General features: G+C 40.9%; 1 protein-coding gene across 5 annotated transcripts in view; it reads left to right on the top strand.

Moving 5' to 3' along the window:
• Positions 1–17,463, top strand: part of LOC137628396 (serine-rich adhesin for platelets-like) — a 162,544-nt gene that overhangs the window by 97,389 nt on the left and 47,692 nt on the right. For all 5 annotated transcript variants that reach the window (XM_068359565.1, XM_068359571.1, XM_068359557.1 and 2 more), the window contains 2 exons: positions 10,787–15,832; positions 16,447–16,609. In XM_068359565.1, the coding sequence (XP_068215666.1) occupies positions 10,787–15,832; positions 16,447–16,609 (5,209 nt within the window). The remainder of the gene's footprint in view (positions 1–10,786; positions 15,833–16,446; positions 16,610–17,463) is intronic.

The raw sequence follows: 17,463 nt of genomic DNA, 5'->3' as shown, positions 1-17,463 counted from the left end.
ATCAGAAGAGCATCACTTTGAATTTCGGCGGCAAGAAATATGGATGTATCATTGCACCCTTATCAAAACTTTTCATTTATTTCAAGAAGCAAATGCAGATTGTTGATTGCTGTTGTATTGGATGCTATGCAAGAGATTCATACTTGCCTGGGAAAGGGGGACAGTGTAGATCTACTATCTGTCTCCGTCTTCTATGGGCTATGATTGTTTGTAATCATCCCCATGTGCTGAGGGGCAGGTTGTGGCCTCCTGGGAAGTGGTAGACGTATGCCTTGAAGGCAAATTAAGAGGGTTGGCCCTTCTTTGGGGTCTGTTTTGGCATTGTCTAATAAAACACCAAAGAAGTCTTTCATATCTTCAGTGGGTGCGTCCGATGCCGCTGCTCCTGCGCATACACCCCTGGCTCGGTACCCTGGGAAGATGCGTCAGGAGCAAGGAGCCCTTGAATCTGCATCTTCAGGCTTTTCAGGTTCTGGTTGTGTATGGAGTTCTCCTAGTGTCACATCCGATTGGAGGCCGGAGGCTCTTCACCTTATTCTCTTCAGATCGCTAATGATGAGTTTGACCTAAGGAAGGAACAGTAGATATCTGGGTACCTGAAATGGTTTTTTACATCTTCCTTAAGTGCCTCTCAGTCACAGCTGTCAACCTAAGGAAGGCACAGGAGATATCTGGGTAAATGCAATGGTTTTCACATCTTTCCTTGGCAAAAAAAAGTGCGTCTCAGGCACAGCTGTCAAAGGGTACCGCTCAGCCGTAGGCATGGTTTTTTGACTGAAGGATATAGACCTCTCCTCATGGGAATTTGTCTATGCTCACAAAGTGGTTCGAGCAGTCTTACCCACCCTTGAACCTCAGGTCCTCGGAGTGGGATGTGACCCGATTCTCAAGGCTCTTACGCTAACACCATGTGAGCCTTTGAGAAGGTAATCAGACAGAGATCTGACTCTCAAGACTGCTATTTTTTCCAGCCATAGCATTTTTGAATAGATTAGGCAAATGGCACAGGCCTGGCCTGTCCAATATGAATTGCACATGGGTGACTAATCATACATGTACAATTCATCTTGGACAGGCCCAAGCCCTATCAGTATTCTTATCCCCATGAGCAGGTTGCTGGCATCCAGACTCACATTTCCTGGAAACATTCTGCCCCTTTTAAGGCTTCTGACAGTGAATCAAAGCATCGGAGCAAGATGCTTACTATAGCGGTGAAGGTGAAACTCTTCAACATGCTTAAAGAAAGGAGAAACTGTGGACATAACCTGCCATTATGTCATCAAGGAATCTACCATTCACTACATCAAGGAGGATGAAAAGACTATAAGGACAATGGCAAATGTCACTTTTAACAAGACAGAGAAAAGGATGTTAACTTCCCACAATAAGACCATCATAAGGATGGAGTCAGCATTTGTCCTTTGGTTAAGTGAATGTAGGAAGAACATTGAAGTGTATACCAACACTATATGCAAAAAGGCCAGGCAGTTCCATGGCAAGTTTACTGATGGATGCGAGAATTACCCAGAACTAGGACCATCTATGGCATCTCTCACCCAACCAACCAAATTTGAATGCCAGCAAGGGCTGGTTGAATAAATTTCAAAAGGGGTTCAACCTTAATAGACTGTCCCTGCATGGAGAAGCTACTTCCTCTGACAAACCAGCTGCTGATGTGTACATGAAGAAGTTCCCGACCTTCATGGAGGATGGGGGTTATTCGTGTGAGCAAGTTTTAGATACGCATGAAACTGGTTTCTTTTGGAAACGTATGCCATCACAGACTTTCATTATGTAGAAGGAGGTCAGAGCCCTTGGTTTTAAGGTCTACAAAGATTGCCTTACACTTATATGTGGAAATGCTTTGGGATATATGATAAATCCAGCGCATATTTACGAGTCCATAAACCCAAGGGTCCTCAAAAACAAAAATAAGTCTCTGCTGCCAGTGCATTGGATACTCGACCAAAGGGGATGGATAATGGAAGTACTGACATCGGATTATTTTCACCAGTGCTCTATCTCTGAAGTTAGGCTTTATCTTGTCAAAAAGGTGTTTCTTCTAATAGACAATGCTTGAGGCCATACAATCGACTTGTATTATAAGGGCTTACAGGTAGAATTCTTACTCCTGAATGTGACTGCTGATTCAGCCGATGGATGAGGACATTATTTGTGCATTCAATACACTTTATATGCGAAACTCTCAGCAACACCTAATCGAGTCTATGGATGCGGAGGATAACTTCTCACTAAAGGAGTACTGGTGCGGGCACACCATTGCAAAGCATCTCCAAAATATCCGGAAAACCATAAAGGAAATGAAGAAAGACTCTCAATGCTTGTTGGAAGAATGTGTGACCAGAAGTAGTCAAGGATTACAGAGGAATTCGCTACATTGCAGAAGACAAGTCAGTGAGACTGGCAAAATTGGTAGGAGAAGATGGCTTCACAGATATGAGTACTGGCAACATAAATTATCTGATCGAGGCTCACTCAAAGATAATGAAGTCCATAAGTTTACGATGAAAAATTAAAGGAAAATCCTGCTGAAGAAGAGGAAGTTGGCGTAACACTAGAAGGGGTTTGGTCGCCTATTGGTAACATCCCTGCCTGACAATCTACTCAACAGGGGTTCGAGATCCACTCAATCTCTATAATTTCTTATAGCGTCTGCAACCTCATCATCTTTGTAAGGTAAGGATGTGGAGTTTGGGGGAGCCTATAGGTCCACTTGGTGAGTCATCAGCATCCATTGCCGGGCCCTCCCTGGACCTAGCTTGGTTGGAGAGGGAGTTTGGACACTGATTATATGATAGATGGTCTGTCTCTAGGGCATTGTCACTGTCCCTTGCTTGCCATTCATAAGCTACCTTTGGACCTTTAAATTGTAGCAAAAATATCAATGGAATGGTATACAATGGCCGAAGATTGGGACCCGCAGGTGATTCATGTGTTGCTGTTCAGAAATACAGTCGACAGAGCTGTGGAAGTTTATAAGAACATCCTTTTGCATAAGAAAAGGCAGCATCAGCCATTCCCGGTCACTAAGAAAGATACGGGCAATACTCTCGTCAGTAAAAATAGAAGTTACCTTGCCAGATGACAACAAAGATATTGCACCCCCTGAGGAATTCCCTGCTGAAGTAGGGATTTCAGAAGAGCTGTAATGCTCTTCCTCTTGTCATTTACATACTTTAGTGCGTCACAACTAATTGTCATCATCTTCAATAATCAATTTTACATATCTTCACTAGTGAATATTCCCATTTTAATTTGTTCTTTTACGTATATGTTAAGATGTTGTTTATCGCGTCGTGACCAGAAACTTACTGGCGATTCGACCTGAGCTAGCACGCTGCCCGACCCCGGGTCGCCTCAGGGCACGTACCACACTGCCAGAGGTTGACCCCGTAGAAAACGGGAAGAGGGGGGTAAACTATACAAAAAGCTGGTCGGTTAGGTAGAGTTAACCAGTAACTCCTAAGAAGGTAGTTCTAGGTAAGAATGTTAGGAAAAATACAAATTACTTAAAAATTTGTGATTTTAACCTTAAAAGTGGTTAAGAGTGTATCAAAGTTTTGGAGGGGTTTGTAAAAGCTTAATTTTCAATATTAAACTTACCCGATAATCATGTAGCTGTCAACTCCGTTGCCCGACAGAATTCTATGGAGGGATACGCCAGCTATCACAATACTAGAAGGGGGTGTACTTACCAGCGCCACCTGTGGCCAGGTACTCAAGTACTTCTTGTTGACACCTCCTCAATTATTCCTCTGTCGTGCTTCCGGCAAGACGTTCTGGGATACGCTTATGTTCTTGGAGTATTTTCACGACTTTGGTGAAGTATTTCTCTTTGATTTCGGCTGTCGCTTTACTGGAAACTTCTATATTAGCTTAGTTAGCTTTTGGAATTAATTTGATTAATTATGGTGACGAAGAGAGTATGAACTCTCTTTCACCTTTCAATGGCCGACCCTTCCCTTAGACGGAAGTGTTGGTGTCTAAGAGAGTATAGACTCTCTTTCTTAACTTTGCTTAACAAAAGTTATAGATTTATTTTATATCTCTCCGCCTCTTATAGGCCTCTTCGATTAACTTCCTTTTATTATAAACTTATTAAAATTAATTTTTATATTTGTTTATATTCGACCTTCCTAATAGTAGGCGGTCTTTTCTTGGTACCAAAGTTAATTAACTTTGAGCCCATCATTTCGGTTTTACCTGTTAACATATTATGCCATTTTAATGTTTTTGAAAGAATTTCTTTGATAGTCTTGTACTGTTTTCAAAGTTGAACTAACGTTTTGTTTTGTCTCTGCAGTTGTTGACGTTCAGAACGTTCAACTTGCGCTCTATCGTTACGATAGAGAGAGAGTCTATCACGGTTTCACGTTGCAGTAAGAGTAACCGTGTCTAGCGTTTTGTTCATTCTTTCTTAACTTAATGGTTTTAATCCTAATAAAGGAACTTTTCATTTTGGGAAATATTTCAGTTTTTTCCTTTAACAATAATATGTTTTAACGATATATATGATTGGGCTCTTCTCTCAGGTTCTAAGTCAAGAGAGAGAGAGAGAGAGAGAGAGAGAGATAGAGACGGAGGGAGAAAGAGGAGGATAAACGTTTCATTCAAGCCTGCCAGGCGTACGAGTAACGTTTTTATCGTTTTTGCTCTTCTCCCTAGTCTCTTTAGGGGAAGAAAGTAAACGTTTCTAGAGTGATCTAGTGTTTAGTCTCTTTCCAGCCACTGAATTATTTATCTTTCATTAGATTTTTCTGTTACATTGTAATTCTGTTTTCGCAATTACTAACTTTTGAGAAAGGATAGAATTGCGTGTTTCAGGTACAAACCACTTAAAGTTTCGAGTTCAGTGAAATAAGTGCAAACAGAAAATCAAAGTGATAAGTGATTAGCGCAAAGTGTTTCAGTGTTGTGCGTGAGGGTACTTCTGTGCGCGCCAGTCGTCCTCCCAGTCCGGGACCTCTTGCAAGCTCCCAAGCCCAGGGGAGAAGCAATGTCGAAGGGCATAAGGGTTCAGCAGGCCTTGATCGGCGCACAGAAGTATCCTCGGTGGTTGTGGGCGTGTCTTACCGAGACCGTCACTCCCACCCGCAGACGATTGAGCCCTTATTTTGCTCGTCTGCAGAAGAAATTTAGGGGAGAAAACGCTGGTCTCAGGTCTCAAGACCTCTTAAACGTAAAGTCCAGACCTATGCCAGACGTACGAAGTTAGAGTTCAACAACCCGGATGCAGTCATTGGGTTAGCTCTGACTCTCCTCAGTCATCAGTTGAATGCACTCCGCCTAAGAGGAGTAAGGTTCTGCCGCAACAGATCTCTGCTGTTAAGGCTTTACCTCAGCAGACCTTAGTGTCTGCCGACCCCAAGTTGACTCTACTGCAGTCCATGCAGTCACAACTTTCGGTCTTGATGCGTGAGTGTCGGGCTGAGAGTGTTGCGCCTCCGCCTCCGCCTACACTCCCTCCGCCTGCGCTCGCTCCGCCTGATCGCAGTACCACCTGCCAGGCGTACGATGTTGAGCCACGTTCTGAGTTTGCTGTTCCCAGTGGTGTTCAGCCTCCGCCTTCTTTAAGGCAACCTTTACAATGGGATCAGGAGGATTATACCTCTCTTCCTCCGCCTCCACTTGCTGCTCCACCAGTGATGCAACACTCGGTTGAGGTACAACAACCTCTCCCGTCCTTGAGTCAGTCTCCTCAGCTCTCGCTGCAGCGAGCTCAACCCCCCACAAGGCAAGCACCACTACACCTTAGCCTTGCGCCTCAGGAGCCTCAGCTTGCGAGACATTTACCTTGTTCTGCGCAGCCTCTACCTCATCGCGCTCCGCTCACACCACAGGAACAGGAACTTGCTACTCCGCTTCCGCCAACCGCTCAGCAAGCGCAACCCTTGGGTTCAGCCACTCATGCCAGGAGTCAGCCTCCTCCACCCATGCGCCTACCTTCTGCTACTTCCTTTGATCAGCCTTTGCAGACTGAGCCTCAGGTGTTCCCTCAACAGAGTCTTGAAGAGGAAACCACAACTATTGTTGTTCCAGCTCGTTCTGACTCTGCTGTTCAGCATACCTTACCTCCATTTTCAAACCTTATGATAATGGAGGTTATTTGTATTACTTATAAAAATATATTTGTATTCCTTGCAATATATTTTTAACAATATCGCAGAATATGGCAAAAAATATGAATCATGAGTTATGAATGTAAGGTAAATATTATGTTGATATTTAAACCCCATGCAAGCATGCATAAAGCACTAGCACTGGTCATGGAATTTCTGAGAAATGTTTAACGCCATGCACACGCTCTGTTTACCTTACAGCATGCTCTACATACAGCATGCTCTGCTTACAGCATGCTCTGCATACTACATGCTCTGCATACAGCATGCTCTGCATTCAGCATGCTCTGCATACAACATGCTCTACATACAGCATGCTCTGCATACAGCATGCTCTGCATACAACATGCTCTGCATACAGCATGCTCTGCATTCAGCATGCTCTGCATACAACATGCTCTGCTTACAGCATGCTCTGCATTCAGCATGCTCTGCATACAACATGCTCTACATACAGCATGCTCTGCATACAGCATACTCTGCATACAACATGCTCTGCATACCTTACCGCATGCTTCTCAGTCACACATCTTTGGTTGTTGCCAACTCACTAGACTGTCAAGCAGTTTCATAACGTTGCCTTCTAGTCTGCTGCTTTTGCACCAGTGAACCCTCACTGAGAGAACTTAGCTTTTCTAGGATATGGTCCCTGTAGATGAGAAAGTTCTTTTCTCCCTCCTTCTGATATTCCCTTGAGGACTCTGTCATTTGGAGGGAGCCTTTAGCTGCATAGCCTCTTATGGACTTTTATTTAAGCATAACATGCTTCCAGGGAAGGTAATGGTTCCACTTCAGTCGCTAATCCCGTCTGTTACCACACCTGCTCCCATAGACCTTGAGCTGTGTTGCAAGACATGCAGTCCAAGCTTAGTCCTTGTTAGAGGATTTTTTGTTTACGGAGTCAATGTGTCACGGGGAAGACGTTCAACAACCAACAGAAGTGACTTGTTGTGACGCAGTGCGGCAACCTCAGCAACCCGATAAGGAGTTGTCTGTACGACCCAGACAGTCTAGACAGATTCGGGTTGTCACTGTACTTCCTCGCTTCCCCATGATTGACAGTTCACAGACTGTGCAGCAGTACCATGATCTTGTGTCCGGCTCCGTCAGACGACTGGCTTTTAAGAGCTCCCACAAGTCGTCGCTGTCTGGAGATTTTCAAATGGACTATGAATCTGACCAAGGAACTGGGCCTCCTGGTCAATTTTGAGGAGTCTCAGCTCGTTCCATCCCAGACCATTGTCTCCTTGGGTATGGATCTTCAGAGTCGAGCTTTTCGGACTTTTCCGTCGGCCCCAAGGATCTTCCAAGCCCTAGAATGCATCCAGAGCATGCTGAGAAGGAACCGATGCTCAGTCAGGTAGTGGATGAGTCTAACAGGGACACTTTCATCGCTGGCCCTGTTCATCGTGTTAGGGAGACTCCACCTCCCCCCCCCTTCAGTATCATCTAGCTGCTCACTGGATAAAGGACATGACGCTAGAGACGGTCTCAGTTCCTGTTTCCGAAGAGAGGAGGTCTTCTCTCGCGTGGTGTAAGAACAGCTTTCTTCTCAAGGAAGTCTACCTTTGGCTGTTCAGAAACACGACCGCCGTCTCCTCTCGGACGCATCAGACACGGGCTGGGGTGCGACTTTGGACGGACAAGAATGCTCGGGAACATGGAATCAGGAGCAAAGGACACTTCACATCAATTGCAAGGAGTTGTTGGCGGTTATTCTGGCCTTGATAAACTTCAAGTCCCTCCAGCTTAACAAAGTGGTGGAGGTGGACTCTGACAACACCACAGCCCTGGCTTACATCTTCAAGCAGGGAGGGACTCTTTCGTGGAAGTTGTTCTAGATCGCAAGGGACCTACTCATCTGGTCTAAAGATCGAAAGCTAACTGGTAACGAGGTTCATTCAGGGCGGTATGAATGTCATGGCAGATCACCTCAGACGGAAGGGTCAGGTCATCCCCACAGAGTGGACCCTTCTCAAGAATGTTTGCAACAGACTTTGGGCCCTGTGGGGTCAGCCAACCATAGATCTGTTCACTACCTCGATAACCTAGAGACTCCTGTTGTATTGTTCTCCGATTCCAGACCCAGCAGCAGTTCACGTGGATGCTTTTCTGCTGGATTGGTTCCATCTCGACCTGTATGCATTCCCGCCGTTCAAGATTGTCAACAGGGTACTTCAGAAGTTCTCCTCTCACAAAGGGACACGGCTGACGTTGGTTGGCTCCGCTCTGGTCCGCGAGAGAATGGTTCTTAGAGGTACTGCAATGGCTGGTCGACATTCCCAGGACTCTTCCTCTAGGAGTGAACCTTCTAAGTCTACCTCACGTAAAGAAGGTACACCCAATCCTCCACGCTCTTCGTCTGACTGCCTTCAGACTTTCGAAAGACTCTCAAGAGCTAGGGGCTTTTCGAAGGAGGCAGCCAGAGCGATTGCCAAAGCAAGGAGAACATCCACTCTCAGAATCTATCAGTCTCAAGGGGAAGTCTTCCGTAGCTGGTACAAGACCAATGCAGTTTCCTCAACCAGTACCACTGTAACCCAGATTGCTGACTTCCTGTTATATCTAAGGAAAGTAAGATCCCTTTCAGCTCCTACGATCAAGGGTTACAGAATATGTTGGCAGCGGTTTTCCGCCACAGAGGCTTGGATCTTTCCACCAACAAAGATCTACAGGACCTCCCTAGGTCTTTTGAGACCTCAAAGGAACGTCGGTTGTCCACTCCAGGCTGGAATCTAGACGTGGTCCTAAGGTTCCTTATGTCATCAAGATTTGAACCTCTCCAATCAGCCTCTTTTTAGGACCTCACATTAAAAACTCTTTTCCTCGTGTGCTTGACAACAGCTAAAAGAGTAAGTGAGATCCACGCCTTCAGCAGGATCATTGTTTTCACATCTGAAACGGCTACATGTTCCTTGCAGCTCGGTTTTTGCTAAACGAGCTTCCTTCACGTCCTTGGCCTAAGTCGTTCGAGATCCCAAGCCTGTCCAACTTGGTGGGGAATGATCTGAAGAGAGTACTTTGCCCAGTTAGAGCTCTTAGATACTATCTAAAAAGGTCTTAACCTTTACAAGGACAATCAGAAGCCTTATAGTGTGCTATCAAGAAACCTTCTTTTCCAAGTTCTAAGAACTCAGTTTCTTACTATTCAGGCTTCTGATTAGAGAAACACATTCTCATCTGAAGGAAGAAGACCTTGCTTTGCTGAAGGTAAGGACACATGAAGTGGGAGCTGTGGCTACTTCAGTGGCCTTCAAACAGAACCATTCTCTGCAGAGTGTTATGGATGCAACCTATTGGAGAAGCAAGTCAGTGTTCGCATCATTCTATCTCAAAGATGTCCAGTCTCTTTACGAGTACTGCTACACCCTGGGACCATTCGTAGCAACGAATGCAGTAGTAGGCGAGGGCTCAGCCACTACATTCCCATAATCCCATAACCTTTTAACCTTTCTCTTGAATACTTTTTATGGGTTGTACGGTCGGCTAAGAAGCCTTCCACATCCTTGTTGATTTGGCGGGTGGTCAATTCTTTCTTGAGAAGCGCCGAGGTTAAAGGTTGTGATGAGGTCCTTTAGTATGGGTTGCAGCCCTGTATACTTTAGCACCTTTGAGTTGATTCAGCCTCCCAAGAGGAACGCTGCGCTCAGTAAGGAAGACGATCTTATTAAAGGCAGAGTAACGGTTCAAGTCGACTTCCTTACCAGGTACTTATTATTTCATTGTTATTGTGGATAACTGATTATATGAAATACGGGATACTTAGCTATCCTTTAGTCTTGTACACTGGTTTTTCACCCACCCCCCTGGGTGTGAATCAGCTACATGATTATCGGGTAAGTTTAATATTGAAAAATGTTATTTTTATTAGTAAAATAAATTTTTGAATATACTTACCCGATAATCATGATTTAATCGACCCTCCCTTCCTCCCCATAGAGAACCAGTGGACCGAGGAATAATTGAGGAGGTGTCAACAAGAAGTACTTGAGTACCTGGCCACAGGTGGCGCTGGTAAGTACACCCCCTTCTAGTATTGTGATAGCTGGCGTATCCCTCCATAGAATTCTGTCGGGCAACGAAGTTGACAGCTACATGATTCAAAAATTTATTTTACTAATAAAAATAACATATTTATAGATAATGAAAAAATATGAAAATAGAAAATTAAGAAAACGTACCATAGATTTATTGTTTCTACTTCACAGTTTTAAAGTTATTGCTGGGGTTCCTGAAACAGAACACCCACAATAACAAAGGGATTACTGTTCAGTGTTGGGTTTGTATGAAGGATGGGTTGTGTAATAGAAACATTATTTGGTTTTAGCAATTTACTTCCAACTCTAGAATTGATATTTCCTTTTAATATAAGTTAGGTATATAAAAAAAATCCAATACAGTACTTATTATGAGAAAATAAAGTAATTACTGTATTGAGAAAATTAGCATAAGCTGAACATAAGCTGGTGTGTATCATAAAAAAATAGATTTTTTAATTTTATCGCATTATTGCAATAATTTTTTTGTGGGAATCTCTTTTTATTTACATTTTGTTGATATAGCATCTGGCAAGTTAGTGTTCTTATATGATGGATTGATTTTCAATTTAAAATATTTTGTTTATTTTGCTTTCTTTTTCTTACCAGAACTCTGATAGCGAATCTGATGTAGAAGAGGAGACTGTTCTTGAAGATTACTGCACACAGCTTGCTATGGCAGAATTGCTAGGATCTCAAGAGCTAAACATGACTCGGGCTAATGTACCTACATCACCAGACTTATCTTTGCAAGATGATCATCAAGATCCTGCTTCAAATGTCACTCTAGAGGCTGCCAGTGGCTTCTGGTTGATCCATCCCGCAGAAAGCAAAGAAGACTCTTCTAATGAAGCTGATGAAGATAGTAAGAATCGGGAAATTGAAAAGGAAGAGGATAGCCTAGCAAAAGCAAAACCAAAGGTGTTTGGTGAAAGTGAAAATTCCACTAAGGAATCTTTTATAGCTAGTGGTAAACCTAAGAATGGAGATGATACAAATGATTCTTGTAAACATGGAGGCAATTCATGTTCTTCTGAATCCTCAGAACTCGTATTAAAACTAGATAATTCCAGTGGCGAAACAGCTTGTAAACAAAGCAGTCAAGTTAATTCTTTATCTTGCACAGAAAATGAAGATCTTGGTCACTTAGAGTCCAGTAGTTGTAAAAACGACAGTTTAGCGTCATCTTTTTGTAACATAACTTCTCCCAAGAAAATGTGTCGTATATCTTTGTCTGGCCACATTCTCAGTGGTATGTGCAGTGACAAACAGAAGGGAGAGGATTCGTTGTCTCAAATCAGTGACTGTAGTAGTGAACAGATGCTTTGTAGTAGTGATAAAAGCAGTCTTTCTGTAGAGAACCATATGGCAAGTAAGCTGGCAAGTAAAACAAGAGTAACTGAGAGTCAAGACAGTGAAATTTTGTGTGTGCTTGACACTTCTGCTAATAAAGACACCCGCAGATCTCGAAGGGTATCGAAAAGGCTTAGTCTTTCACAGCAGAAAGCCAACCAATCAGGAGAACTGGTGAGCAAAAGTTTTACTGATAAAACCTCTAAAGACCCATGTTCATTAAATTCTATGTCACCTCATATGAATTGTAGTACATCATCTCAAGAGGAAGCCCTTCGTTCAAGAAGAATATTGGAGGAAGAGACACCTGATGAAGTAGCAAATTTATCAGATAGTTCGTGTGACTCTAACAAAACAGAAGTATTCGGTTTACGTGTTGGAAAGGATGATTCATATGACTCTGATAAAACTGATGTATTTGGTTTTCCAGTTGAAGAGAATGATAACCAGAATTTAGATTCTTGGGAACTAGATTGCGGATCCTCTATTGGAGATAAAAAAGACCGTGTAAAAGAAATTAAACAAAAAAGTAAAGATGAAGACCTGAATAGTAGACGTCTAAGCTCTAAGTCACGTGTGATCTCCACAGAAACCAAAAAGGAAAAGTCAGACAGAAGAGAAAGCATTTCTGCTGATGAGTGTAACTCTTCTCTCTTGATAGAGGCTGAAGTGCCAAAAATCGACAATGAAAGTGATGGAGAGGGTAGTGGCACAACTCTCTTATATGATGATGACGTATGTGATGAAATATTGTCAGTACCATGCAGTGATGAATCAAATGCTAGAACTTCTGATTCAGAAATGACTTTAGCCTTCGAAAATCAAGAGGAAAAGAGTAGGGCTTCCACTGTTTCAAAAAAGTCCTTAGACTTTCAAGATGAAAATCATACTAGTAATGTTCCGTCCCCCCAGCCAGGTATAGTTGATATGGATGAAACCATGACATATGTGAAAGGTGATCTACCTGTAAGTAATGACTTTAAGACTCCCAAGGATCCTAATGATAGTACAGTGTTGTACCCACCCTATATAGTCAAGTGTTTAAGTCAAACAACTGTAAGGACAAACAAAGATAGTGATAAAAGTTCAGTTCCTGAGCAAAGGGATGTAAACTTTGGCATAACTTTACCAAGTGAAGACTATAGCAAAGCAGGAGAGACAGGAATTAATCAAATTCTTGAGGCATTTGAAGAAACCATACCTAGTAGATATGTAAATACAGCAAATAAATCTATTTTGAAAAAAAAGGATGCTAGAAATGCTGATTTAGAAACTACTTTACCCTTCCAAAATCAAGAGAAGAAAAGGAATAGGGCCAACACTGTTTTGAAAAAGTCTTCCGACTTTCAAGATGAAAATGATAATACCAATGTTCCTTCACCCCAGCCAGATATAGGTGATATGGATGAAACCAAAACATATCTGAAAGGTGATCTACCTGTGAGTAATGACTCCAAAACTCCTAGGAATCATAATGATAGTACAGTGTTGTACCCACCCCATATAGTCAAGTGTTTAAGTCAAACAACAGTAATGCCAAAGAAAGTAGGTGAGAAAAGTTCAGTTCCTGAGCAAAGGGATGTAAACGTGGGCATAACTTTACCAAGTGAAGACTATAGCAAAGCAGGAGAGACAGCAATTCATCAAATTCTTGAGGCATTTGAAGAAACCATACCTAGTAGATATGCAAATACAGCCAATAAAACTAGTTTGAATGAAAGGGATGTTAATGCAAAAGTACCTGTGTCTTCTGGGGATTCAAATCAGTTGGATGATACATTGTCTAATGAAATGATTGATGAATTAATGGAAACAATAAATCTACCCAAAAGCACAGATGCAATGAGTTTGGATGAAACTGTAGTCTATGAAGACTCAAATGATGGAGATGTCACAATCCTTCACCACCCTGTGGATGGTACTCCTGCCAAGAATTCAGTGGCCCTTGACAATGATATTCAAGTGGAAAATTATTCAAAGTGCAGTAGTGAAACACATAATGTTAAGGACACTGAAGGTGATAAAATCAGTTCAAAAGACTGTGATATTAGGAGTAGCTTTTCAAATGCTTCTCCTAAACAGAGAAATACTAGAGATAATTCAGAAATGGACAAGAGATCCAACAGCATGCAAACTAGGCTTGTTTATGACTGGGGCTCCCTTTTAGCTAGTGGGGAAGAAAGTGATGTGACCATCAGTGTAAATGGCGATGAAGAATTAAATGCTCACTCTGTTGTTCTCTTGGCCCGATGTCCAGAGCTATATTCTGATGTTAAAAATAGCAAAAGGCGTCTCACTTGGAATGAGGTTTCATACGAGGGAGCTTACATATTTTTAGTTTATCTTTATACTGGTGATTGTAAAATCAAAACAAAAGATGATCCTTTGTGGATGGATGTTTTTGATCTGGCTTTGAAATATAAGAGTGAAGAGCTCATTAGTTTTTTAGAGTCTCTTTATAAGATAGGCAACTCTCCTGTTAAAGAAGGTAGTTCATCTCTCAATGGTCTTGAGTTCAGCGCTGCAAAAGTATTGCCTAAAAATTTAGAACCAGTAGAAAAAACCCATACAAGTGGTGGGGTGGTAACAAGAGAGAACCCAAAAGTTGATGCTAGTGTTCCTAATAGTAAGATGAACCCAGAAAAAACTAGCACACTGGTCAGATCATCACCAACAAACGCTGACTGTATGAGTAGTCCCTTACCTCGACAGATAAGTAACGAAATTGGAATAAGCCCAAGTCACGCTGCCTTAAGTACTCCTAAAGCTGAAGGAGGTAAGGAATGTGGTCAGAGGAAATTAGTTAGAAGATGCCTTGACTTATCTCCCATTAATAAAATACCATCATCAGAAGTTCTTAATTCAATTAAGAGTTGTCGAGTTGATGTGGTCAGGATAGACAGCATTATTTCGCCCAGTGAACTAAACAGGAGTCTAAATAAAAAAGCTTCTAGTGTTTGTGGACCACAATCGCCCGATTTGTTTGATTCCAGCATGCATGATGAAATTGTAAGTTACATCACCACACCAGACAAGTCACTACCTATACTATCATCACCTGAAAATGTAGATAGCCATTCAAAGGCATCTCCAAGTAATATTGGGGTTAGAGTGTCAAAGTTTTCATCGATTGAAGATTCTTCAAATTTGCCAAAGGAAAATAATGTCCACTGTAATGAGAGTTCTATGTGCTCTGAAAACAAGCAAGGACCAATAAGTGAAAATGGTCGATTTCATAATCCAGATGAACGTACAGATAAAAATGTCATAAATGATGACTCTCATATTTCAGGAAGTGGAAGTGCTAAGAAAGGTAGTTCAGTTGATTCAGTAAACCATTTAGTTACTGGAGAAAGTGATGATATTGATGAAAATGAGAAAACTGATAATGTAATTGATCTGACTAATGATAGCTCAGATGAGTCACAGTCAAGCTTTTCTGCAGATGACGTTATTAATAATGGCAAGGAAATTAACAAAAAAGCTGTTACATCGGTATCATCTCAAGAGGATATGGAACCTCTTAAACTAGTGGAAAGCGAAGATAGTGAAAAGGAAGTGAATGAGCTTTCTCATGAAGGAAAAAGTCCTAATAAAAAGAAAGGTATTGGAGTAGATAATAATTTGGAGGTTGACATAATATGCCCGTCTCCAGGTAGTGTTATTAGTGGCAATGATGACCATGTGGATACGAGATCTGACAAACCTGGAAATGAAAATTCTTACATAAGCAATGTGTGGGATGATTTCGATGATGTTGGGTGTGGAATTTCTAATAATCTTCCTTCAACACCTGATAAAGATGAAAACCTGGAACATGATGATAGCTTTGAATTGCCATCTTTTGAAAAAGGGGATGAAATTGTTGATTACACTACTGATAAAAAAAAACTCGCTGGTAAAACTGATGTCAGTGAGAATGTATCTCAGTGCAGCACTTCAAAATCGTCCCCCATGGCTCCCCCTAGGTCATCGAATCAGAAGTGTTTGGGGGTTGCAACCAGTACAGTGGGCATCGAAAATTCCAGCAGGTTTGACCCTGAATTTAAAAAGGTCAGGTCTTGTGCTTCATCTATTAGCGATGATACATTGGTTAGAGTAGCAGGAGACATAGAGGATTCTAACTTATGGAGAGAAGAATTTGAACCAATTTGTGAAGATGATGAAATGGTAGAGAAGGAAGATGCTGATAAAGGGTTGATGGAGCATAAGAAGGTAAAAACTCCTCAGCAGAAAGCTAGAAAAAAGAATATGGTAACACCATTGCCAAATTACAAAGAAATGGCATCCCCAGAACTCCAGGTAAGCTCAAAAGTTTGTGAGTGCATAATAATCCTTTTGAATGTTTTTAAGCGTAGAATTTGGCATCTTATCAATGTTATCATTTAACTAGAGGAAAATGGTGGAGTGAGATTTTAATACTTTCAACAAAAATGGTTAATCAAATTACCATGTTGGCTGTAGAGGATAGCAAGGGCATAACACTCAAATTGTTAATTTTTTACTGTAGCTACTTCCAAAAACATTCTGTTCGTAGGCATATACAAATGTCTTCAGCAGAACTGGCGCAGCTATTGAAATTGTTAATGAGATAGTTAACAAAAGACAGTAATTGTGGGTGATTGGCCCTGCCCTCTTGACCTGACGAGAGCTCTTTTTTTTTTAGGTAGTAGATTTTGTTATTAAAATTCCCTTACTCAAAACAAAGTTTTACTTGAAAAGATACTTGTTTTAGTGTTGAGGGGAAGTTGAACTGCATACCTTCAGTAATGCATGTATGATTTTCAGTTAATCTAAGTTGAAAAAAGTTTTATTCCAGAAGGCGGCTGTTATATTTGTGTTACAGTACAGTACTTTATTCTTAGTAACTTTTCCATTACTATTGCAATGCTAATTATATCGTGCTACTTTTTCAGAAAGAGCTGAAGAAGTTTGGAATCAAGCCCATTGCCCGGAGAAAAGCAGTAGTTTTACTTGAACATGTTTATGAGAAGACTCATCCTCTTGTTACCGATAGTGAAGCTGATAGTAGTTACTGCGAGACGCCATTACAAGCACGACCTGGAAACTCAAAAACTGGTAAATTTATTTTTTTATCTTTTTGCAGATTTAACTTTTTTTATAACAAGAATATAGATCAGTTCATTTTTTTTCTCATCAATAATTATTCTAGACTGAATTTACCTTAGGTTGACTCTTAGTGTTTGTCAAACATCATTTTATGAATGAAGTTTACTAGAAATAAAATGACTCCCAAAGGTAGATTTATTTTGGTGTAAAATAATTACAGGGAGTAATATCATATTTGTGAGGGGAAAAATCCTTTTTTTATTGAACAAGTCTGATAATTTAGGTGATCAAAGACTGGTGATGAAATACATTATACACAAGTTTTTTTTTTTTTTTTTTTTTTTTTTTCTTTTTCTTTTTTTTTTTTTCTTTTAATTATATATCTTCCTTGTGTGTTCTACATAAAGGTAGAATCAGTAATTTGAACTGGGCATTTTGTCAATTTAAAATTACAATATTTTATTTATGACATTGTGAAAACTGACAACTCCTGAAACAAAAGCTATGTTGATGAGGTTAAATCATCATTCATTCTGAACTACATAGGTTCATTCAAATCAGGAAAATTTTATATCATTAGAGAATATTTTAGAACAGTTCTGTAGCGTCAGCATAGTGGTATTGAGCCTTACCAGCCTGAAACTTGCTAGTACAGTCTTCTAGTTTTTATGTAATTTTAATGACAATTCTCTTGATTTTCTTAGGTCATAGTTTGAACATATTTAGAGGGTTATAAACATTGAGTTATATAAATTGTTCATCATTTATTCTTAATATGTTTTATGTTCATTTGAGTTATATACATTGAAATGAACATAAAACATATTAAGAATAAATGATGAACAATGTATATAACTCAAATG

The sequence above is a fragment of the Palaemon carinicauda genome, chromosome 2, assembly GCF_036898095.1.
Source record: "Palaemon carinicauda isolate YSFRI2023 chromosome 2, ASM3689809v2, whole genome shotgun sequence".
Classification (NCBI taxonomy): Eukaryota; Metazoa; Arthropoda; class Malacostraca; order Decapoda; family Palaemonidae; genus Palaemon; species Palaemon carinicauda.
This window is presented reverse-complemented; position numbering and strand designations above follow the sequence as displayed.